Raw genomic sequence first — 25,319 nt, 5'->3', positions numbered from 1 at the left:
CACCAGCACACCCAGCGCTGCACAGCCCCAGTGAGGCTGTCAGCGTTTTATACAGACATATAAACAGCGAGTCTGTCTAATGAAAAATCCCTCAGGGGGATGATATTTGTGCACAAATAGCAGCTCTAACCCCTCTACACCCTGTACCAGTGATCCAGTGTGTGACCATTATGGAGGAGCTGTGTGAGGCTGCTGCTGCTTATGCAGAGGAAGGTGCCAAAATCACGCTGAGCCTGCTCTGATGTAGCTCCTCCCCCGCTATTGCGCCAAAGCTACTGTGTATTTTTTATATTGGCCAGGTCTCATAAATGTTAGTAACCTCACATAAATGCTTAGTACCATGTAATAAGCCAGTACGCCTCAGCCGCGCTTTTGCCGTACAGTGAACCGGGGGACCCCACTAGCGGGGTCTCCGGTGTGTACTCACCACCGGTGATCACCTTCAGGCAGCGTTAGGGGTGTGCAGCATGCTGCGGCTGCGACAGCCAAGGTGTCATGCCCTCCTGAGCAAACAGCCCCTCAGGACGGTGGTCCTGCAGCGGGAAATCGGCTCTGCACCCCATGAGGCCGGTGACCGCCCCCCCCCACCCCCCCTAACTCCCACGGTACAGGTATGCTGTTGCCCAAACAGATTACAGAAAGAAATAAAAGTTTAAAAGAAATTGAGAAAAACTGTGGAGCTTGCAGAGTGTGCATCCTCTCCTGAGGGCACTTTTTTCTAAACTGACCTGTAGGAGAAGGCAAAGAGGGGAGGAGCCAGCACACCCAGTTTAAGAAATTTAAAGTGCACTGGCTCCATTGGACCCCTCTATACCCATCATACTAATTTTGTCCCCAATATCCCTTATGGATGCTAGAGAAACTACGTTACAGTGATTTCTTAGCATTTCGTATGAAGATACAGCCACGGACGCACAGAATATAGGCACCCCACATATAATTTTTTACCAGCAAAAGCTGCTTGTGCTTTCTATGGGGGTAATTCAGAGTTGATCGCAGCAGCAAATTTGTTAGCATTGTTTTAATGGGGGCCTTTCCAAGTTGTTCGCAAGCTACCTATTTTTTGCAGCGCTGCGATCAGATAGTCGCCGCCTATGGGGAAGTGTATTTTCGCTTTGCAAGTGTGCGAACGCTTGTGTAGCCGAGCGGTACAAAAAAGTTTTGTGCATTTTCTGAGTAGGTCTGAACTTACTCAGCCGCTGCGATCACTTCAGCCTGTCTGGTCCTGGAATTGACGTCAGACACCCGCCCTGCAAACGCTTGGACATGCTTGCGTTTTTTCCAACCACTCCCTGAAAACGGTCAGTTGACATCCACAAACGCCTTTTTCCTGTCAATCTCCTTGTGATCGGCTGTGCAAATGGATTCTTCGTTAAAGCCATTGCTCAGCACCGATCCGGTTTGTACCCGTACGACGCGCCTGTGCATTGAGGTGCATACGCATGCACAGTTTTGACCTGATCTCAGCGCTGCAAAAAATAGCTAGCGAGCGATCAACTTGGAATGACCCCCTATGTGCACTGCAGGTGGGGCAGATATAACATTTGCAGAGAGAGTTAGATTTGGGTCGGTTATTTTGTTTCTGTGCAGGGTAAATACTGGCTGCTTTATTTTTACACTGCAATTTAAATTTCAGTTTGAACACACCCCACCCAAATCTAACTCTCTCTGCACATGTTATATCTACCCCACTGCAGTGCACATGGTTTTGCCCAACTGCTAACAAATTTGCTGCTGCGATCAACTCTGAATTAGGCCCTATGGCCCTCATTCCGAGTTGATCGCTCGCTAGCTACTTTTAGCAGCCGTGCAAACGCATAGTTGCCGCCAGAGCCGGCCATAGGCATAGGCAAACTAGGCAATTGCCTAGGGCATCTGGTATGCCTAGGGGCATCAGCAGCTTCTGCTGATTAAAATGATATGCGGCATGCCTATATTCTGTGTGTAGCATTTCATATGCAGAAACAGCCACAGTCTCACACAGTATATAGGCATGCTGCATATCATTTTAATCAGCAGAAGCTGCTTGTGCAGCCTAGCCACATAGCAATGCAAATAAGATGCATTTTCATAAAAAAAAATGTGCCTGACGTTAGCATTGAGGCAAGATTTATGAGGACACATCTGTATTCAAGCAGAGGCAGAGATCACAGTGTTAGTGGCAGTGTGAGTGTTGTGTGCATGTGAGTAGGTTGGTTGTGCAGTAGTGTTCGGAATATGTGTAAGGAGCATTATGTGTGTCATGTAAAAATGCATTAATAATGTGCAACATATGTGTAAGGGGCACTATGTGTGTCATTATGTGTATAAGGGTATTAATAATGTGCAGCATATGTTTAAGGGACATTACGTGTAAAAGGGCATTAATAAAGGTTGTCATAATGTGTAAGGTGCATTATGTTTATAAGGACATTAATAATGTGTCTCATATGTGTAAGGGGCATTACTGTGTGGCATTATGTGTATAAGGTGCTCTACTATGTGGCGTTGCGTATAGAAAGGGCACTACTGTGTCGTCTAATGTGAATAAAGAGCAATAGGGTGTGGTGTAATGTGAATAAGGAGCAATTCAGTGTGATGTAATGTGAATAAGGGGCTCTACTGTGAGGAGTAACGTTTATAAGGTAAAGTGATACTAATGTGGGATGTAATATGAATTATGGACACTATCGCATGATCAAATGTGAATAAAGTTGCAGTACTGTGTGGCGTAATTGGAATTGGGGTTACTATTGTGTGGCCATGCCCCTTCCCAGCAAAAACACACCCCTTTTTGGGCTGTGCGCCAAATGTGCAAACTGTTCCTATTTAAAATATAGGGGGTACAAACCCCAAAATAAAGACTGCTATGGGTTGATGGTGCTGGTAAAGAGGTGCAAGGTCAGAGGCGGAACCAGCAGTGGTGCTAGGGGGCACCAGCCAAAATCTTGCCTAGGGCATCATATTGGCTAGGGCCGGCCCTGGTTGCCGCCCACGGGGGAGTGTATTTTCGCTTTGCAGAAGTGCGAACGCCTGGGCAGCTGCGCGGCAGCAAACACATTTTGTGCAGAACAAGACCAGCCCTGTAGCTACTTATTCTGTGCGATGATTGCTGCAACAAGTGACACGGTAATGGCATCAGATACCCGCCCAGCAAACGCCCGGCCACGCCTGCGTTTTTCCAAACACTCCCAGAAAATGGTCCGTTGCCACCCAGAAACTTCCACTTCCTGTAAATCTCCTTGCGTTCGGCTGTGCGATTGGAATCGTCGCTAGAACCAGTGCAAAACCACAAAGGACTTCATACCTGTACGACGCGCAAGCGCATTGCGGTGCATACGCATGCGCAGATTAGCCGTTTTTTTTACTGATCGCTACGCAGCGAACAACGGCAGCTAGCGATCAACTCGGAATGAGGGCCTATATGCATTGTTCTCTAAATAATGGAAAAAGTCGCACGAAAAGAAGTTCTGCGGTACCAAGTCATGCCATGGCATGGTACAGTATGACTAGAAGGGCTGTTTACCGTGCAGGGAGGCTAGATATAAGTTGACACATCTGTATGATAGTCTACTGCAGAGTCAAAAATAATGTTTTTAAAGCTTACTAGTGTATATGATAGTGTGTTTTTTTTTTTTTACTCTTGCAATGAATTCACAGTTAGGGGGAGATGTATCAATCCTTTGAGAGAGATAAGGTGGAGCAGTTTCCCATACCAATCACATTCTAACTGTCATTTATCTAGCACAGTTTATAAAACTACTCCACTTTATCTCTAAGGTTTGATACTGTACATCTCCCCTTTAGAATGTGCAATATGTTCATCTCTGAATTTTTGTTTATGGTCTTACTCTGCGTGTTCTAGTCATACAGTACTTATGTACGCCATCTACGTATTGCACCTATAGCTATGACAACCGTTCCATAGTTGATTTGATTATTTATAATTTGTTATGTTAAGATGCTCTCTATGGCCCTCATTCCGAGTTGTTCGCTCGTTCTTTTTAGAGATGTGCACTTGAAATTTTTCGGGTTTTGTGTTTTGGTTTTGGGTTCGGTTCCGCGGCCGTGTTTTGGGTTCGACCGCGTTTTGGCAAAACCTCACCGAATTTTTTTTGTCGGATTCGGGTGTGTTTTGGATTCGGGTGTTTTTTTCAAAAAACACTAAAAAACAGCTTAAATCATAGAATTTGGGGGTCATTTTGACCCCAAAGTATTATTAACCTCAAAAACCATAATTTCCACTCATTTTCAGTCTATTCTGAATACCTCACAATATTATTTTTAGTCCTAAAATTTGCACCGAGGTCGCTGGATGACTAAGCTAAGCGACCCTAGTGGCCGACACAAACACCTGGCCCATCTAGGAGTGGCACTGCAGTGTCACGCAGGATGGCCCTTCCAAAAAACACTCCCCAAACAGCACATGACGCAAAGAAAAAAAGAGGCGCAATGAGGTAGCTGTGTGAGTAAGATAAGCGACCCTAGTGGCCGACACAAACACCTGGCCCATCTAGGAGTGGCACTGCAGTGTCACGCAGGATAGCCCTTCCAAAAAACACTCCCCAAACAGCACATGACGCAAAGAAAAAAAGAGGCGCAATGAGGTAGCTGTGTGAGTAAGATAAGCGACCCTAGTGGCCGACACAAACACCTGGCCCATCTAGGAGTGGCACTGCAGTGTCACGCAGGATGGCCCTTCCAAAAAACACTCCCCAAACAGCACATGACGCAAAGAAGAAAAAAAGAAAAAAGAGGTGCAAGATGGAATTGTCCTTGGGCCCTCCCACCCACCCTTATGTTGTATAAACAGGACATGCACACTTTAACCAACCCATCATTTCAGTGACAGGGTCTGCCACACGACTGTGACTGAAATGACGGGTTGGTTTGGACCCCCACCAAAAAAGAAGCAATTAATCTCTCCGTGCACAAACTGGCTCTACAGAGGCAAGATGTCCACCTCATCATCATCCTCCGATATATCACCGTGTACATCCCCCTCCTCACAGATTATCAATTCGTCCCCACTGGAATCCACCATCTCAGCTCCCTGTGTACTTTGTGGAGGCAATTGCTGCTGGTCAATGTCTCCACGGAGGAATTGATTATAATTCATTTTAATGAACATCATCTTCTCCACATTTTCTGGAAGTAACCTCGTACGCCGATTGCTGACAAGGTGAGCGGCGGCACTAAACACTCTTTCGGAGTACACACTTGTGGGAGGGCAACTTAGGTAGAATAAAGCCAGTTTGTGCAAGGGCCTCCAAATTGCCTCTTTTTCCTGCCAGTATAAGTACGGACTGTGTGACGTGCCTACTTGGATGCGGTCACTCATATAATCCTCCACCATTCTTTCAATGGGGAGAGAATCATATGCAGTGACAGTAGACGACATGTCCGTAATCGTTGTCAGGTCCTTCAGTCCGGACCAGATGTCAGCATCAGCAGTCGCTCCAGACTGCCCTGCATCACCGCCAGCGGGTGGGCTCGGAATTCTGAGCCTTTTCCTCGCACCCCCAGTTGCGGGAGAATGTGAAGGAGGAGATGTTGACAGGTCGCGTTCCGCTTGACTTGACAATTTTCTCACCAGCAGGTCTTTGAACCCCAGCAGACTTGTGTCTGCCGGAAAGAGAGATCCAAGGTAGGTTTTAAATCTAGGATCGAGCACGGTGGCCAAAATGTAGTGCTCTGATTTCAACAGATTGACCACCCGTGAATCCTTGTTAAGCGAATTAAGGGCTCCATCCACAAGTCCCACATGCCTAGCGGAATCGCTCCGTGTTAGCTCCTCCTTCAATGTCTCCAGCTTCTTCTGCAAAAGCCGGATGAGGGGAATGACCTGACTCAGGCTGGCAGTGTCTGAACAGACTTCACGTGTGGCAAGTTCAAAGGGCAGCAGAACCTTGCACAACGTTGAAATCATTCTCCACTGCGCTTGAGACAGGTGCATTCCACCTCCTATATCGTGCTGAATTGTATAGGCTTGAATGGCCTTTTGCTGCTCCTCCAACCTCTGAAGCATATATAGGGTTGAATTCCACCTCGTTACCACTTCTTGCTTCAGATGATGGCAGGGCAGGTTCAGGCGTTTTTGGTGTTGCTCCAGTCTTCTGTACTTGGTGCCTGTACGCCGAAAGTGTCCCGCAATTCTTCTGGCCACCGACAGCATCTCTTGCACGCCCCTGTCGTTTTTAAAAAAATTCTGCACCACCAAATTCAAGGTATGTGCAAAACATGGGACGTGCTGGAATTTGCCCATATTTAATGCACACACAATATTGCTGGCGTTGTCCGATGCCACAAATCCACAGGAGAGTCCAATTGGGGTAAGCCATTCCGCGATGATCTTCCTCAGTTGCCGTAAGAGGTTTTCAGCTGTGTGCGTATTCTGGAAACCGGTGATACAAAGCGTAGCCTGCCTAGGAAAGAGTTGGCGTTTGCGAGATGCTGCTACTGGTGCCGCCGCTGCTGTTCTTGCGGCGGGAGTCCATACATCTACCCAGTGGGCTGTCACAGTCATATAGTCCTGACCCTGCCCTGCTCCACTTGTCCACATGTCCGTGGTTAAGTGGACATTGGGTACAACTGCATTTTTTAGGACACTGGTGAGTCTTTTTCTGACGTCCGTGTACATTCTCGGTATCGCCTGCCTAGAGAAGTGGAACCTAGATGGTATTTGGTAACGGGGGCACACTACCTCAAGAAATTGTCTAGTTCCCTGTGAACTAACGGCGGATACCGGACGCACGTCTAACACAAACATAGTTGTCAAGGCCTCAGTTATCCGCTTTGCAGCAGGATGACTGCTGTGATATTTCATCTTCCTCGCAAAGGACTGTTGGACAGTCAATTGCTTGGTGGAAGTAGTAAAAGTGGTCTTACGATTTCCCCTCTGGGATGACCATCGACTCCCAGCAGCAACAACAGCAGCGCCAGCAGCAGTAGGCGTTACACGCAAGGATGCATCGGAGGAATCCCAGGCAGGAGAGGAATCGTCAGAATTGCCAGTGACATGGCCTGCAGGACTATTGGCATTCCTGGGGAAGGAGGAAATTGACACTGAGGGAGTTGGTGGGGTGGTTTGCGTGAGCTTGGTTACAAGAGGAAGGGATTTACTGGTCAGTGGACTGCTTCCGCTGTCGCCCAAAGTTTTTGAACTTGTCACTGACTTATTATGAATGCGCTGCAGGTGACGTATAAGGGAGGATGTTCCGAGGTGGTTAACGTCCTTACCCCTACTTATTACAGCTTGACAAAGGCAACACACGGCTTGACAAATGTTGTCCGCATTTCTATTAAAATACTTCCACACCGAAGAGCTGATTTTTTTGGTATTTTCACCAGGCATGTCAACGGCCATATTCCTCCCACGGACAACAGGTGTCTCCCCGGGTGCCTGACTTAAACAAACCACCTCACCATCAGAATCCTCCTGGTCAATTTCCTCCCCAGCGCCAGCAACACCCATATCCTCCTCATCCTGGTGTACTTCAACACTGACATCTTCAATCTGACTATCAGGAACTGGACTGCGGGTGCTCCTTCCAGCACTTGCAGGGGGGCGTGCAAATGGTGGAAGGCGCATGCTCTTCACGTCCAGTGTTGGGAAGGTCAGGCATCGCAACCGACACAATTGGACTCTCCTTGTGGATTTGGGATTTCGAAGAACGCACAGTTCTTTGCGGTGCTTTTGCCAGCTTGAGTCTTTTCATTTTTCTAGCGAGAGGCTGAGTGCTTCCATCCTCATGTGAAGCTGAACCACTAGCCATGAACATAGGCCAGGGCCTCAGCCGTTCCTTGCCACTCCGTGTGGTAAATGGCATATTGGCAAGTTTACGCTTCTCCTCCGACAATTTTATTTTAGATTTTGGAGTCCTTTTTTTACTGATATTTGGTGTTTTGGATTTTACATGCTCTGTACTATGACATTGGGCATCGGCCTTGGCAGACGACGTTGCTGGGATTTCATCGTCTCGGCCATGACTAGTGGCAGCAGCTTCAGCACGAGGTGGAAGTGGATCTTGATCTTTCCCTAATTTTGGAACCTCAACATTTTTGTTCTCCATATTTTAATAGGCACAACTAAAAGGCACCTCAGGTAAACAATGGAGATGGATGGATACTAGTATACTTATGGATGGACGAGCGACTGCCGACACAGAGGTAGCTACAGCCGTGGACTACCGTACTGTTTCTGCTGCTAATATAGACTGGATGATAATGAGATGAAATTAATATATATATATATATATATATATATATAATATCACTAGTACTGCAGCCGGACAGGTATATATATTTATTATGTAATGACTGATGACGGACCTGCTGGACACTGTCAGCTCAGCAGCACCGCAGACTGCTACAGTAAGCTACTATAGTAGTATGTATCAAGAAGAAAGAAAAAAAAAAAAAAACACGGGTAGGTGGTATACAATTATGGATGGACGAGCGACTGCCGACACAGAGGTAGCTACAGCCGTGGACTACCGTACTGTGTCTGCTGCTAATATAGACTGGATGATAATGAGATGAAATTAATATATATATATATATAATATCACTAGTACTGCAGCCGGACAGGTATATATATTTATTATGTAATGACTGATGACGGACCTGCTGGACACTGTCAGCTCAGCAGCACCGCAGACTGCTACAGTAAGCTACTATAGTAGTATGTATCAAGAAGAAAGAAAAAAAAAAACCACAGGTAGGTGGTATACAATTATGGATGGACGAGCGACTGCCGACACAGAGGTAGCTACAGCCGTGGACTACCGTACTGTGTCTGCTGCTAATATAGACTGGATGATAATGAGATGAAATTAATATATATATATATAATATCACTAGTACTGCAGCCGGACAGGTATATATATTTATTATGTAATGACTGATGACGGACCTGCTGGACACTGTCAGCTCAGCAGCACCGCAGACTGCTACAGTAAGCTACTATAGTAGTATGTATCAAGAAGAAAGAAAAAAAAAAAACACGGGTAGGTGGTATACAATTATGGATGGACGAGCGACTGCCGACACAGAGGTAGCTACAGCCGTGGACTACCGTACTGTGTCTGCTGCTAATATAGACTGGATGATAATGAGATGAAATTAATATATATATATATATATATAATATCACTAGTACTGCAGCCGGACAGGTATATATATTTATTATGTAATGACTGATGACGGACCTGCTGGACACTGTCAGCTCAGCAGCACCGCAGACTGCTACAGTAAGCTACTATAGTAGTATGTATCAAGAAGAAAAAAAAAAAACACGGGTAGGTGGTATACAATTATGGATGGACGAGCGACTGCCGACACAGAGGTAGCTACAGCCGTGGACTACCGTACTGTGTCTGCTGCTAATATAGACTGGATGATAATGAGATGAAATTAATATATATATATATAATATCACTAGTACTGCAGCCGGACAGGTATATATATTTATTATGTAATGACTGATGACGGACCTGCTGGACACTGTCAGCTCAGCAGCACCGCAGACTGCTACAGTAAGCTACTATAGTAGTATGTATCAAGAAGAAAGAAAAGTAAAAACCACGGGTAGGTGGTATACAATTATGGATGGACGAGCGACTGCCGACACAGAGGTAGCTACAGCCGTGGACTACCGTACTGTGTCTGCTGCTAATATAGACTGGATGATAATGAGATGAAATTAATATATATATATATAATATCACTAGTACTGCAGCCGGACAGGTATATATATTTATTATGTAATGACTGATGACGGACCTGCTGGACACTGTCAGCTCAGCAGCACCGCAGACTGCTACAGTAAGCTACTATAGTAGTATGTATCAAGAAGAAAGAAAAAAAAAAAAAACACGGGTAGGTGGTATACAATTATATATATATATTATATACAATTATATATATATATATATATATATTAAACTGGTGGTGATTAATTAAACTGGTGGTCAGGTCACTGGTCACACTATCAGCAACTTGCAAGTAGTACTCCTAAGCAGACAATCACAATATATACTGGTGGTCAGTGTGGTCACAATGGCAGTGTGGCACTCTGGCAGCAAAAGTGTGCACTGTACGTTAAAATATGTACTCCTGCTCTCAGACTCTAACTGCTCCCCACTGTCTCCCCCACAAGTCAGATATACAGTCACACTATCACTTCAGCAAGTAGTAGTACTCCTCCTAATGCTCCCCAAAATTACTAAAGTAAATACTGTGTCTCTCTCTACTCTAGTCTCACTCTCTTCTCTATAAACGGAGAGGACGCCAGCCACGTCCTCTCCCTATCAATCTCAATGCACGTGTGAAAATGGCGGCGACGCGCGGCTCCTTATATAGAATCCGAGTCTCGCGATAGAATCCGAGCCTCGCGAGAATCCGACAGCGGGATGATGACGTTCGGGCGCGCTCGGGTTAACCGAGCAAGGCGGGAAGATCCGAGTCGCTCGGCCCCGTGTAAAAAAACCTGAAGTTCGGGCGGGTTCGGATTCCGAGGAACCGAACCCGCTCATCTCTAGTTCTTTTCCTTCGCATCGGTGCGATTTTCCGCTAACTGCGCATGCGCAATGTTCGCACTGCGGCTGCGCCAAGTAAATTTGCTAAGAAGTTTGGTGTTTTACTCACGGCATTACAAGGTTTTTTTCTTCGTTCTGCTGATCGTAGTGTGATTGACAGGAAGTGGGTGTTTCTGGGCGGAAACTGGACGTTTTATGGGAGTGTGTGAAAAAACGCTGCCGTTTCTGGGAAAAACGCGGGAGTGGCTGGAGAAACGGGGGAGTGTCTGGGCGAACGCTGGGTGTGTTTGTGACGTCAAACCAGGAACGACAAGCACTGAACTGATCGCACTGGAAGAGTAAGTCTCGAGCTACTCAGAAACTGCAAAGAAAAATCTTTTCGCAATATTGCGAATACTTCGTACGCAATTCTGCTAAGCTAAGATTCACTCCCAGAGGGCGGCGGCTTAGCGTGTGCACTGCTGCGAAAAGCGGCTAGCGAGCGAACAACTCAGAATGAGGGCCTATGTCTACTAATGTGCTCATTCTCTGCAATGCAAGGACTGTTGTCCCTGTTGTATTAGATGACAATCTTTCCAAAAAATTTTATTAAAAAATATAAATTGTATTATTATTATTATTATTATTATTATTAGCTGGAGTACCTGGCATTGCCCGGGATTTTAAGAATGTCTGTTGACAAAAATAAATGTAAATATTAAACACACAGTATAAATAACATTGTAGATAGCTGAATACCCGTGCTTCGCTACGGAATGAGGATGGTAAATTAGAAAGATAGTTGTTCGTTAATTTACGTTGGTTGGAGATCTAGTATATAGGAATATCTTGCTTCTCTGACGCATTTTGTGTAGTGGCCGGACCCCTTTTTGGTCCCCCAAGGGACCCTGCTCTTCCCACTATACAACTCTCAGGCTGTGGCATCCTGCTGCCTCCATTCCCCTCCTCACATCATGTCAGTGCCCCTGTGAAATTATTGTTTTTTTTTACAGTTTCTTATATAGCGCAGCACATTATGTATCTCCTGATAAACTCTGTGCTTCTGGGGGACCGTGGTACTTCCACTATATAACTCTCAGTATGTGGGTTTGTACTACCTGTATTCCCATCCTCACATAATGTCACTGGCCCTGTCACATGCAACCCTGTCATCACTGACAAATCATGCATGTCCTGATATAGTCTGTGCTGTTGGTCCACCCCTGGGCTGCTAGTGGTGTGTTACCCCCACAGTGTTTGTTTCCAGAGTGAAAGTAATATGTGTACCAAGTTTGGTGTAAACTGCTGCAGGCATTCCAGAGTTATGCTTTCTGCTGAAACACTCAGTGCTGCTGCCTCACCCCTAGGGGTGCTAGGGGTGTCTTCCCCCCACAGTGTTTGTTTCCAGAGTGTAAGGCAGATGTGTACCAATTTTGGAGTACATGGGTCCAGCAATTCCAGAGTTATGCTGTCTCCTGATATACTCTGTACTGCTGTCCCGCCCCCTAGGGGTGCTAGGGATTTCTACTTTTTTTAGTTGCCTCCGGCGTCCTTTAATATGCTCGTATGCCAAATTTCACGATTTTCGCTTGTAAACTGTGGATTTGTATAGAAAGACAGACAGAAGGACAAATTTTCACTTTTATATAGTAGATTAAAATTATTATTATTAATAATAGTAATAATAATAAATAGGATTTTAATTACCTACTGGTAAATCCTTTTCTCGTAGTCCGTAGAGGATACTGGGATTCCATTTAGTACCATGGGGTATAGACGGGTCCACTAGGAGCTATGGGCACTTTAAGAGTTTGATAGTGTGGGCTGGCTCCTCCCTCCATGCCCCTCCTACCAGACTCAGTCTAGGAAACTGTGCCCGAGGAGACGGACATACTTTGAGAGAAGGATAGATAAGGATAGTGGTGAGATTCCGAACCAGCACACACAGAGGAAAGCTATGCTAACCCAACTTTAAACAGGAACAGCAACAGCTGAACCAACAATACTTAACCAAGTAACCATGCAGGAAGAACAAAGCACCGGACTGGCGCCTAGTATCCTCTACGGACTACGAGAAAAGGATTTACCGATAGGTAATTAAAATCCTATTTTCTCTTACATCTTAGTGGATACTGGGGTTCCATTTAGTGCCATGGGGATGTACCAACGCTCCCAAACCGGGTGGGAGAGTGTTGAGGTTCCTGCAGAACTGATTGACCAAACTGAAGGTACTCAGAGGCCTAAGTATCGAATTTGTAGAACTTAGCAAACGTGTTCGAACCTGACCAAGTAGCTAGTCGGCAGAGCTGTAAAGCCGAGACACCCCGGGCAGACGCTCAGTAGAGTGGGCCTGTACAGATTTCGGAACCGGTAAACCTGCCGTGGAATAAACATGCTGGATAGTGAACCTGATCCAGCGTGCAATTGTCCGATTTGAAGCAGGGCACCCAATTTTATTGGGATCATACAGAGCGAGCACTGAGTCGGATTTTCTGTGACGAGCTGTTCTCTTTACATACACCTTCAAAGCCCTCACAACATCCAAAGACTTTGAAGTAACAGAGGTGTCCATATCAGCCGGAACCACTATAGGTTGGTTGATGTGAAACGCAGACACCACCTTAGGAAGAAATTTCTGATGAGTTCTGAGTTCAGCTCTGTTCTCATGAAAAATTAAGTAGGGACTTTTGTGAGACAACGCCCTTAGCTCCGACACACATCTTGCTGAAGCCAAGGCCAATAGTGTGACGGTCTTTCACGTAAGGTACTTTACGTCAACCTCCTGTAACGGTTCAAACCAGTCCGATTGGAGGAACTGCAGTACCAAATTGAGATCTCAAGGTCCCGTGGGAGGCACAAAGGGAGGTTGGATGCGCAGAACACTTTTCAGGAGAGAAGCCAATTGTTTTTGAAAGAAAATGGACAAGGCCGAAATCTGGACTTTTATGGAGCCCAGATCCACACCTGCCAGCAGAAAAAGCAGGAAACGCCCCAGGTGAAATTCCACAGCAGAATATTTTCTGCTCTCACACCAAGAGACGTATTTCTTCTAAATATGGTGGTAATGTTTAGACGTTACCCCCTTTCTGGCTTGGATCATAGTCGGAGTAACTTTTTAAGGGATCCCTCTTCTGGCTAGAATCAACTGTTTAACTTCCATGCCATCAAACGTAGCTGCGGTAAGTCCTGATAAACGAACGGGCCTTGTTGCAGAAGATCCTCGTGAAGAGGTAGAGGCCACGGATCTTCGAGGAGCATCTCCAAAATATCTGCGTACCAGGCCTTTCTTGGCCAGTCCGGAGCAATGAGTATTGCTTGAACCTTTTCCCTTTTTAGTCTTTTGAGAATCTTGGGATTAGAGGAAGTGGAGGAAACACGTACACCATCTGATAGACCCATGGAGTCGTCAGAGCGTCTACCGCCACTGCCTGTTGGTCTCTCGACCTGGAACAATACAGCTTAAGCTTCTTGTTGAGACGAGAGGCCATCATGTCGATGTGTGGATATCCCCACCGACGTGTCAAGCACCTGAACACTTCCGGTTGAAGGCCCCACTCCCCCGGGTGCAGGTCTTGTCTGCTGAGGAAGTCTGCTTCCCAGTTGTCTACTCTCGGAATGAAGACCGCTGAAAACGCCACAGCATTTTTTTCTGCCCAGAGGAGAATTCTTGACACCGCTGACATCACTGCTCTGCTTTTAGTTTTGCCCTGTTGGTTTATGAAGAAGATAAAAGGCAGAAGTGTGTTATATATGGCCCTGAGTTCCAGAATGTTAATTGGAAGAGTGACTTTCTGACTTGACCATCTTCCTTGAAACTGCACCCCCTGGGTGACTGCTCCACAACCTCTGAGGCTTGCATCCGTGGTTAACAGGATCGAGTCCTGAATTCCGAACCTCCGACCCTCGACGAGGTGAGAAATCTGTAGCCACCACAGAAGGGAGATCCTAGCTTTTGGCGACAGACGGATCCTCTGGTGCAAGTGAAGATGCAATCCAGACCATTTGTCCAACAGATCGAGCTGGAAAGTCTTGTATGAAACCTTCCGTATTGAAGTGCCTCGTAAGAGGCCACCATTTCCCCAGAAGGTGAATGCGTAGATGCACTGATATCCGGGTTTGCTTCAGGACATCTCGAACCATCGACTGGATTACCAATGCCTTTTCCAACGGAAGGAACACTTTCTGCGACTCCATGTCCAGTATCATTCCCAGGAATGGGAGCCTCCGTGTTGGCTCTAGGTGAGATTTCGGAAGGTTCAGAATCCACCCGTGATCCTGGAGAAGTTTTGTTGAGAGGTCAATGCTGTCTAGCAACCTCTCCCTTGACGGCGCCTTTATCAGGAGATCGTCCAATTACGGAATTATGTTCACTCCCTGCTTGCAAAGGAGAAACATCATCTCTGCCATCACTTTGGTGAATACCCTCGGTACCGTGGAGAGACCAAATGGCAGGGTCTGGAGCTGGTAGTGACAGTTCTGCAGTGCAAACCGTAGATAAGCCTGATGAGGTGGCCAGATCGGAATGTGAAGGTACTGATAATGCTGATTATCTTACAGGAATGAAAGCTATACCTTATACACACTTAGAATACACTTTACCATGGAGCCGCTGTGGCCGCTAAACTTAGTACACACGCTACGTACTTTATACACTGTTTGCGTACGGAGTCCCGTATCACTGTACGGACTTTGCGTACAAATGCCGCGCTGGGGGTACAAAGTACACACAGCGCGTACACACCCAGAGATACACTTTAAACCTTTTACAGCAATGCAATGATAAAACAATTTAAACCTTAGAAGGGCAATGAAGACACGACACCAGATTGTGATTAAACCGCTGGGTTCCGAAACCACAGCGTATTATTGCTGAAAGGGGGTTACAATACAAATAATACAATACAATATAACAGAGTAAATGGCTACATTCAATGGTACATACATGAGTAGATTCGCTTGTGCTTCCCGGCCCGGTCCTCGGTCATCTAATAGATAACTTTGTGAGTCTTGTGTCTCACCAGGCCTGTAGCAAGCTCTCTTTATACAATTCCTCCAAAACGCAAAACAATGGATACTGTAATCCCTTTGTCCATTGGACACAGGGATGCACTTTTACAGTACAGGAGAGGTCATAGGTCAGTTTGAATAGGTGGGCGATGTCCATTCCAACTGCTCTTGTGGGTGGTCTCCTCTGGCTTCCTGCCGCATACATAATGTTCAGTAAATACAGTTTATATCTATATTCTGCTTCTGCACATAACTATCCGCAGGAACATGCGATCTTCCTCAAACCAACACCGGAATGTTACCCTTAAAATACCCTACAGCTGGATACCAAACACCACCTTATGACCTTGTTCTGTCCCCTCCTATTCTGTAAAGGTGAATCCCTTTGTTCTGAAACCATTTAAACTGTTGTTACTTTCTGGTGTGGTGCAGGGGGACTATGTGTACATTGTGCACTATTTGGATTAAATATGTAATGTGTTTTGATAGCTCTCCATGCGTTCACAAACTCTACCTTAAATACCCATACCACGTGCTGATGCGCACGACCGCGGGAGCGACCATACGCAAATTGCGAATATGTGCACGCACAGCAGAACAAGTACACGCGCGGAGGCCATCTGTGTGTAGTTTGTACGTGATGTGTGTACTGCAATATTTTTTGACTTTGACAGTACGCATTCTTGATACCCAGAGACACAAGGAATTTCCCTTCCTCCAGACCTGAGAGCTCAGAGACTCCATCTTGAACTTGAACACTCTTAAGAACAGATTCAAGGACTTGAGGTTCAGAATTGGTCGTACCGAACCGTCTGGTTCTGGTACTACAAACAAGTTGGAAAAGTACCCCTTGTTGTGCAGATGAGGTGTTACTGGAACAATGACTTCAGTCTGTACCAGTTTTTGGATGGCCTGCCTCTTGTGAAGCTGGTAAGCCTGATGTGAAGGATCTGTGAGGTGGGAGGAACTCCAGTCTGTAGCCCTGGGAAATAATATCTATGACCCAGGGATCCCGGTATGAACTTGACCAGATGTGACTGAAGAATTTTAGTTGGGCTCCCACCTGACAGCCCTCCAGGCATTGCGGTCCACTGTCATGCTGAAGGCTTTGAGGAAGCAGAGCCTGAGCTCTGTTCCCGAGCACCTGCTGGTTTGCATGGTTTACCTCTTGCACCTCTGGAAGACGTAGAAGCACCTCCGGATTTTCCCTTAAACTTGGCTGTCCGAAAGGACTGTAAATTTGAAGCTGAATAAGCTTTCCTGGATGGAGGAGCTGCGGAAGGAAGATACGTAGACTTACCCGCAGTAGCTTTGGAGATCCATTTGTCTAGTTCATCTCCTGTGAATGTCAGACCTTCCACGCCTTTCCTGGAGTCCGCATCAGCAGTCCACTGGCGAAGCCACAAGCCCCTGTGTGCTGACACTGCCATAGCAGAGGTGCGTGCATTACGCAAACCAATCTCTTTTATGGCTTCCACCATCAAGTTCACAGTCCTGTATATGCTGCAGGAGTAAAACAACATCCCCCCTAGACAAGGAATCTAACCCCTCAATTAGGTTACCTGACCATTTAGCAATGGCTTTTGTGATCCACGCACATGTAATAGTGGGTCTTTGGGCCACCCCAGCAGCTGTGTACAATGATTTGAGTGTATTCTCAATTTTACGATCAGCCGTATCTTTTAGGGAGGCTGCACCAGGGACAGGCAATACAATTTTACGTGACAGCCTAGAGACTGATGCGTCCACTATCGGTGGATTTTCCCATTTTTTCCTATCCTCTAGACGAAAAGGAAAAGATGAGAGCAACCTTTTAGGGATTTGAAAATTCTTATCAGGATTAACCCACGGGTTTTCAAACAGGGTATTCAATTCCTTTGACGCAGGAAAAGTGACTGAGGACTTCTTTTTTACATTAAAATAAGATTCCTCACACTCCTCTTGTCACCTTATCAGGAATTTGCAGAACATCTCTGATAGCCTCTATAAGAGCCTCTATTCCCTGTGACAGAGCTGCATCCCCCCCCCTCCCCCTCTGAGTCCTAGTCAGACTGCAGGATATGGGCCAGAGATCACTTTTGCGGACAAATGGGAGGGGATTGAGACGCTAGTTTGGGGACTGAGTTTCTATTCATAAACTCATCCACAGGCTGTCTTAAGTATTGCGTCTCTTTCTCATTGCGGGATAGCTTTATAGAAATACCTGAGATCATTCCCTTAATGGAATTAACCCATTCCATTTCAGCCCCGCTATTCTGGGAAGGTGCACTGCCCTGAGTACCCAGTAGTGATCCCCCCGGTGAAGAGAAACTCTCCGCTGTACACGAAACACACTGACATAATGTAAATGGGACAGCACACACACACAGGAAAAGGTTAAGCACAATTAACCCACAAAGAGCCCTTCAGGGAGACACAGAGTAATTTGGAGCCAGCTCCCATCGCGCCCTTATCGCTAATGCCAAGCTTAGCCGGGTTGCAGACTAAGTACCCTGATAGGGGTCTTAGTACACTAATAATTGCTTCCCGCTTGCTATGACCCCCTGGTAACGCTGAGATAATCTGGAGTCTCTCTGGAGGAGCTGCGCGTCCCTGTCAGTCAGCGTCTGTGTCCACTGCAGAGGGAAAATGGCACTGGTGAGCTGCTGGATCCACTCATAGTGAAGGCCCCGCCCCTTCAATGGCACGCAGTCTTCCCGCTTTTTTTTTATACTGGCTGAGGTAATCTGGTGCTTAAAATGGAGAGAAAACCATTTTAAGGCTGTTTTTGCGAGTGTGGGTACTGTGTACAGTGTACTGAGATGCAGTTGTGTACTGTGTCTGGAGACGCATTCCGCCCGGTTAGAAGCCGCGCGTCTCCGTACCCTCATGCCGCCATAATGGCCGCCGGCTTAGTACTCACCACTCTTCTTTCTTCTGGCTCTGTTAGGTGTGGCAGCGTGCTGTGGGAATGTACGCTCGCCGTGGTGGGGCTTGTGAATAGTTCCCTCAGGAGCTCAGTGTACTGTCAGCGGGGAACGGGACCATTAACCCTTCAAAAGGTTGGGCCGTTCCCTCCTCCTAAGTCCCACGAAGCAGGCAGGCTGGTGCCAAACAGCCCTGCCTGAAAATAACAAACATATAACATAAATGCAGAAAACTCTTCAGGAGCTTCCACAAGCGTGACCGGCTCCTCCAAGCACATTTTCTAAACTGAGTCTGGTAGTAGGGGCATAGAGGGAGGAGCCAGCCCACACTATCAAATTCTTAAAGTGCCCATGGCTCCTAGTGGACCCGTCTATACCCCATGGTACTAAATGGAACCCCAGTATGCTCTAGGACGTAAGAGAAATAATGTTTTTGTAGTATATATATATATATATATATATATATATATATATTATTTATGTAGTCAATCAGATTATACAACTTTATGTTACATTAGATATATTTTTATTTAAGGGAAACTTTTGTATCCATAGTCTGTAGGGTTGTTTTAATTTCTTGTCAGAACAGAAACTATTTGAGCTATGCTAAAGAAAGCCTTTCTATATATACAGATGTATCCTCATACATCGTTGTTCATAGCGCACTATTTAGGGTCCTGTGTTGCGAGTTGGAAATAACGTTATGGCGTGCGTTGTGTCCCACGCCATGTAATACACAGTTTAACCGTTGGGTGGCGAATGCTCCACGTTGAGACTGCAGTGCTGAATACAATTCTGTGGCAGTAAGCAGTGTTCTGTGAGAAGCTGGCCAATCACGTTCTTCCCTTTATAAAAAAAAATCCCTTTCCACAAATTACAATGCCACGCTGCCGCCCCGTTCAGTCAAATAATTTTTTTGTTACGTTGTGTACAAAATGCTGGATAGCATTAATATGACTCCCAGATGGTCTCCAGCAACACTGCCGCTCGATCACGCTAGCTATGGATATTGTCGTTACAGTGTGTACAAAATGCAGGATAGCATTAGCATAAGCAGCATTCATATTTCGGACAGCCTTTATGGTCCATTTGCTTCAAATAGGCAGAAATATTGAAAGCCCAGTGCACTGGGTCCCTACAGTATTTCCTTAATATGACTCCCAGATGGTATCCATTGCTTTTCCGACACTTGTATGCGTATTCAGATACAACACATCACATATACACCCGGAGGCCTGCCTATACCATGGTTGGCTGTGGCCTAACGAGAACAGTGTCCATCTGCAATGCTTGCACTCGTGGGTTTGGTACCCATTTGTGCTTGATCACTGTTAGAGACAATGTTAAATCTGTGGCCAGTTCGTCGACCAATTTTTTTTTTTAATGTATTAGATATTCTTTTTTAATACAATAAAGTTTTTTTGGGTATTGCTACTTCTCTTTATATAAAAAAAATTGTCCGCTTCTACAAAATACAAGGCCACGCTGCCGCCCTGTTCACTCAGTTCATCTAGTCGTTACGTTTTGCACAAAATACCGGATAACATTAGCATAAGCAGCATTCCTATTTCAGACAGCCTTTCTGGTCCATTTGCTTCAAATAGGCAGAAATATTGAATGCAAAGTGCAACTGGGTACCTACAGTATCTCATGAATGCACAGTATGACTACCAGATGGTCTCCAGGCACACTGCCGCCCGATCACGCTAGCTATGAATATTGTCATTACAGTGTGTACAAATTGTCGGGTAGCATTAGCATAAGCAGCATTCATATTTCGGACTAGCTTTTTTTTTTTTTTAAAGCACTCAGATACAACACATCACATATACACCCGGAGGGCCAGCCTGTACCATGGTTGGCTGTGGCCTAATGAGAACAGCATCCGCCTGCAATGCTTGCAGTTCTGGGTTCGATACGCAGTTTGGCGCCCATTTATTATTTTATTTTAATGTATTTATTTATTTATTTATTCTTTTTTAATACATTAAAGTTATTTGGTGTGTTTCTACTTCTCTTTATATAAAAAAAGTCTGCTTCTACTATATACAAGGCCACGCTGCCGCCCTGTTCACTCAATTCATCTAGTCGTTATGTTGTGTACAAAATGGCGGATAGCATTAGCATAAGCAGCATTCATATTTCGGACTAGCTTCCTGTTTGTTACTTCAACTGGGCAGAAATATTGAATGCAAAGTGCACTGGGTCCCTACTGTACCTCATGAATATGACTACCAGATGGTATCCATTGCTTTTCCGACACTTGTATGTGTATTAGATCCGGCTGATTTTTTTTGAAAGCAGTCAGATAAAACACATCACATATAAACCCGGAGGGCCATCTTGTACCATGGTCAGCTGTGGCCTAACGCGAACAGTATCCGCTTGCAGTACCAGGTTCGATACGCAGTTCGGCGCCCATTTATTATTTTATTTTAATGTATTTATTTATTTATTCTTTTTTAATACAATAAAGTTATTTGGTGTGTTTCTACTTCTCGTTATATAAAAAAGTCCGCTTCTACAAAATACAAGGCCACGCTGCTGCCCTGTTTCACTCAATTCATCTAGTCGTTACGTTGTGTACAAAATGACGGTTAGCATTAGCATAAGCAGCATTCCTATTTCGGACTAGCTTTCTGTTTCTGTTGCTTCAAATGGGCAGAAATATTGAATGCAAAGTGCAACTGGGTACCTACAGTATCTCATGAATGTACAGTATGACTACCAGATGGTCTCCAGCCACACTGCTGCCCGATCACGCTAGCTATGAATATTGTCGTTACAGTGTGTACAAAATGCAGGATAGCATTAGCATAAGCAACATTCATATTTCGGACTAGCTTTCTGTTTCTGTTGCTTCAAATGGGCAGAAATATTGAATACAAAGTGCACTGGGTCCCTACAGTATCTCCTTAATATGACTCCCAGATGGTATCCATTGCTTTCCGACACTTGTATGTGTATTCGATCCGGTTGATTTTTTTTGAAAGCAGTCAGATAAAACACATCACATATACACCCGGAGGGCCATCTTGTACCATGGTCGGCTGTGGCCTAACACGAACAGTGTCCGCCTGCAATGCTTGCAGTACCAGGTTCGATACTCAGTTCGGCGCCCATTTATTTTATTTTTTTAATGTATTTATTTAGTTATTCTTTATTAATACAATAAAGTTATTTGGTGTGTTTCTACTTCTCGTTATATAAAAAAAGTCAGCTTCTACAAAATACAAGGCCACGCTGCTGCCCTGTTTCACTCAATTCATCTAGTCATTACGTTGTGTACAAAATGACGGTTAGCATTAGCATAAGCAGCATTCCTATTTCGGACTAGCTTTCTGTTTCTGTTGCTTCAAATGGGCAGAAATATTGAATGCAAAGTGCAACTGGGTACCTACAGTATCTCATGAATGTACAGTATGACTACCAGATGGTCTCCAGCCACACTGCCGCCCGATCACGCTAGCTATGAATATTGTCGTTACAGTGTGTACAAAATGCAGGATAGCATTAGCATAAGCAGCATTCATATTTCGGACTAGCTTTCTGTTTCTGTTGCTTCAAATGGGCAGAAATATTGAATACAAATTGCACTGGGTCCCTACAGTATCTCCTTAATATGACTCCCAGATGGTATCCATTGCTTTTCCGACACTTGTATGTGTATTCGATCTGGTTGATTTTTTTTGAAAGCAGTCAGATAAAACACATCACATATACACCCGGAGGGCCAGCTTGTACCATGGTCAGCTGTGGCCTAACGAGGACACATCTGTAGTAGGTACTGCACATTTCTATAGCAAAACCCTCCAAAATTCCACAAGAAGATACATACAGTGGGGGAGAGGAATCAAACCTTGGACAGATATAAAGTGGAGAGATAAAGTAACAACCAATCAGATTCTATAATTTTTCAAACACAGCCTGTAAAATTACAGAAGTTGATTGGTTGATACTTTTCAACGTTTGATTCGTCTCCCCCAATTTCGCCTAATGATAACTGCGTTTTCACAGTGACACAAAGTAAGTTCTAGCATCATTCTTTTTACACTTTAACTGATGGTACTGGCTATTGTTAAGACAGTGAAATGTGTTCAAATTAGATCAAATTGATCTAATTATACCCGCTTATGTGGCAGACAGAGATGTATGATGAATTGTATTATTGAGTTGACAAAACAAGAAAACTTTGACACCTGCATTAAGCAGCTTGTTTATCAGTTCCTGTAATAAGGTCGCATGTACAAATAATATATACCACCCCATTACTTCAAAGGCCAATGCCACATTATATTATGACCATTACACTTACCTGTGTTTCATTAAAGTCTTTAACTCCCACACAATAAACAATAGCGCCCAAGTTGCGAGCTCTCTCTGCCTAAAGTAAAATAAAAAATGATGGGAATATTAACAAATGATATACTGTATACATTGTATATTTATGTGAAAATGCAACACCCTCTCCATCCTATCGACAAGAATACCCCAAGCTATCTTATATATAATATCTATTGGTCTGTTTGTTTCTTTGTCTGTCTGTCTGGTTATGCATTCAGACACCCCTGCACCAATTGGGATGACACCAACTCAAGGTGGTCCAGTTGGATCCTGGCCAGGTTTTAGGGGGGCTAGGGGGTTAGAGTCTCGGTTGGACCACCCATTGGTGTACGCTAGGCAGAACTTTGACACAGGGAGCCTGTTCTGAGCCTTTCATTGAATGAAAACTATAATGAACTGTAATAACTGACAGAAATAACCATAATTCAATTACCTGAAATAACTGACAAATTAATATAAATCAATGAACGAAAATAACGGACAGAAATGGAGGTGGGAAGACAAACAATATTTTTACCCAAAAGCCTTGGAATAGTAACACAGAAGGAAAACTTTAAACCCATCTCGCAATGTAAAAGTGATTATAAAACTGGACAGACAGAAAAGCTGGGGATCAGGGCTCCTGGTGACACCCCAAAAACAAAAACAGCACTGGGCAGCCAGCTCATGGGTGTGTAATTAGCTTACTAAGCAGCTAATTATTTTTAAAATGTTAATTGTTAGTTCCAACTCATTGTAAACAACTTGGAAGATTTTAACCCAGGCAACGCCAGGTAATTCAGCTAGTACTGTATTACATAAGGTGTTTTGGGGACATTTAAAAGTTGCTTTTATGTGGGTAACAAAACAATGTAGAGATGAGCGCCTGAAATTTTTCGGGTTTTGTGTTTTGGTTTTGGGTTCGGTTCCGCGGCCGTGTTTTGGGTTCGACCGCGTTTTGGCAAAACCTCACCGAATTTTTTTTGTCGGATTCGGGTGTGTTTTGGATTCGGGTGTTTTTTTTCAAAACCCTAAAAAACAGCTTAAATCATAGAATTTGGGGGTCATTTTGATCCCAAAGTATTATTAACCTCAAAAACCATAATTTCCACTCATTTTCAGTCTATTCTGAATACCTCACACCTCACAATATTATTTTTAGTCCTAAAATTTGCACCTAGGTCGCTGGATGACTAAGCTAAGCGACCCTAGTGGCTGACACAAACACCGTGCCCATCTAGGAGTGGCACTGCAGTGTCACGCAGGATGGCCCTTCCAAAAAACCCTCCCCAAACAGCACATGACGCAAAGAAAAAAAGAGGCGCAATGAGGTAGCTGACTGTGTGAGTAAGATAAGCGACCCTAGTGGCCGACACAAACACCGGGCCCATCTAGGAGTGGCACTGCAGTGTCACGCAGGATGTCCCTTCCAAAAAACCCTCCCCAAACAGCACATGACGCAAAGAAAAAAAGAGGCGCAATGAGGTAGCTGACTGTGTGAGTAAGATAAGCGACCCTAGTGGCCGACACAAACACCGGGCCCATCTAGGAGTGGCACTGCAGTGTCACGCAGGATGTCCCTTCCAAAAAACCCTCCCCAAACAGCACATGACGCAAAGAAAAAAAGAGGCGCAATGAGGTAGCTGACTGTGTGAGTAAGATAAGCGACCCTAGTGGCCGACACAAACACCGGGCCCATCTAGGAGTGGCACTGCAGTGTCACGCAGATGTCCCTTCCAAAAAACCCTCCCCAAACAGCACATGACGCAAAGAAAAAAAGAGGCGCAATGAGGTAGCTGACTGTGTGAGTAAGATAAGCGACCCTAGTGGCCGACACAAACACCGGGCCCATCTAGGAGTGGCACTGCAGTGTCACGCAGGATGTCCCTTCCAAAAAACCCTCCCCAAACAGCACATGACGCAAAGAAAAAAAGAGGCGCAATGAGGTAGCTGACTGTGTGAGTAAGATAAGCGACCCTAGTGGCCGACACAAACACCGGGCCCATCTAGGAGTGGCACTGCAGTGTCACGCAGGATGTCCCTTCCAAAAAACCCTCCCCAAACAGCACATGACGCAAAGAAAAAAAGAGGCGCAATGAGGTAGCTGACTGTGTGAGTAAGATAAGCGACCCTAGTGGCCGACACAAACACCGGGCCCATCTAGGAGTGGCACTGCAGTGTCACGCAGGATGGCCCTTCCAAAAAACCCTCCCCAAACAGCACATGACGCAAAGAAAAAGAAAAGAAAAAAGAGGTGCAAGATGGAATTGTCCTTGGGCCCTCCCACCCACCCTTATGTTGTATAAACAGGACATGCACACTTTAACCAACCCATCATTTCAGTGACAGGGTCTGCCACACGACTGTGACTGATATGACGGGTTGGTTTGGACCCCCCCCAAAAAAGAAGCAATTAATCTCTCCTTGCACAAACTGGCTCTACAGAGGCAAGATGTCCACCTCATCATCATCCTCCGATATATCACCGTGTACATCCCCCTCCTCACAGATTATCAATTCGTCCCCACTGGAATCCACCATCTCAGCACCCTGTGTACTTTGTGGAGGCAATTGCTGCTGGTGAATG

The 25,319-nt window shown here is 45.2% G+C and overlaps 1 protein-coding gene across 5 annotated transcripts in view; it reads right to left on the bottom strand.

Annotated features, from left to right (window-relative positions):
- ANTXRL (ANTXR like) overlaps window positions 1-25,319 on the bottom strand; it is a 367,823-nt gene that overhangs the window by 147,109 nt on the left and 195,395 nt on the right. For all 5 annotated transcript variants that reach the window (XM_063958514.1, XM_063958515.1, XM_063958516.1 and 2 more), the window contains one exon: window positions 22,725-22,793. In XM_063958514.1, the coding sequence (XP_063814584.1) occupies window positions 22,725-22,793 (69 nt within the window). The remainder of the gene's footprint in view (window positions 1-22,724; window positions 22,794-25,319) is intronic.

The sequence above is a fragment of the Pseudophryne corroboree genome, chromosome 3 (assembly GCF_028390025.1).
Source record: "Pseudophryne corroboree isolate aPseCor3 chromosome 3, aPseCor3.hap2, whole genome shotgun sequence".
In the NCBI taxonomy this organism is placed as follows: Eukaryota; Metazoa; Chordata; class Amphibia; order Anura; family Myobatrachidae; genus Pseudophryne; species Pseudophryne corroboree.
Note: the sequence above shows the minus strand (reverse complement) of the source record. Positions and strands in the feature narration are given on the sequence as shown.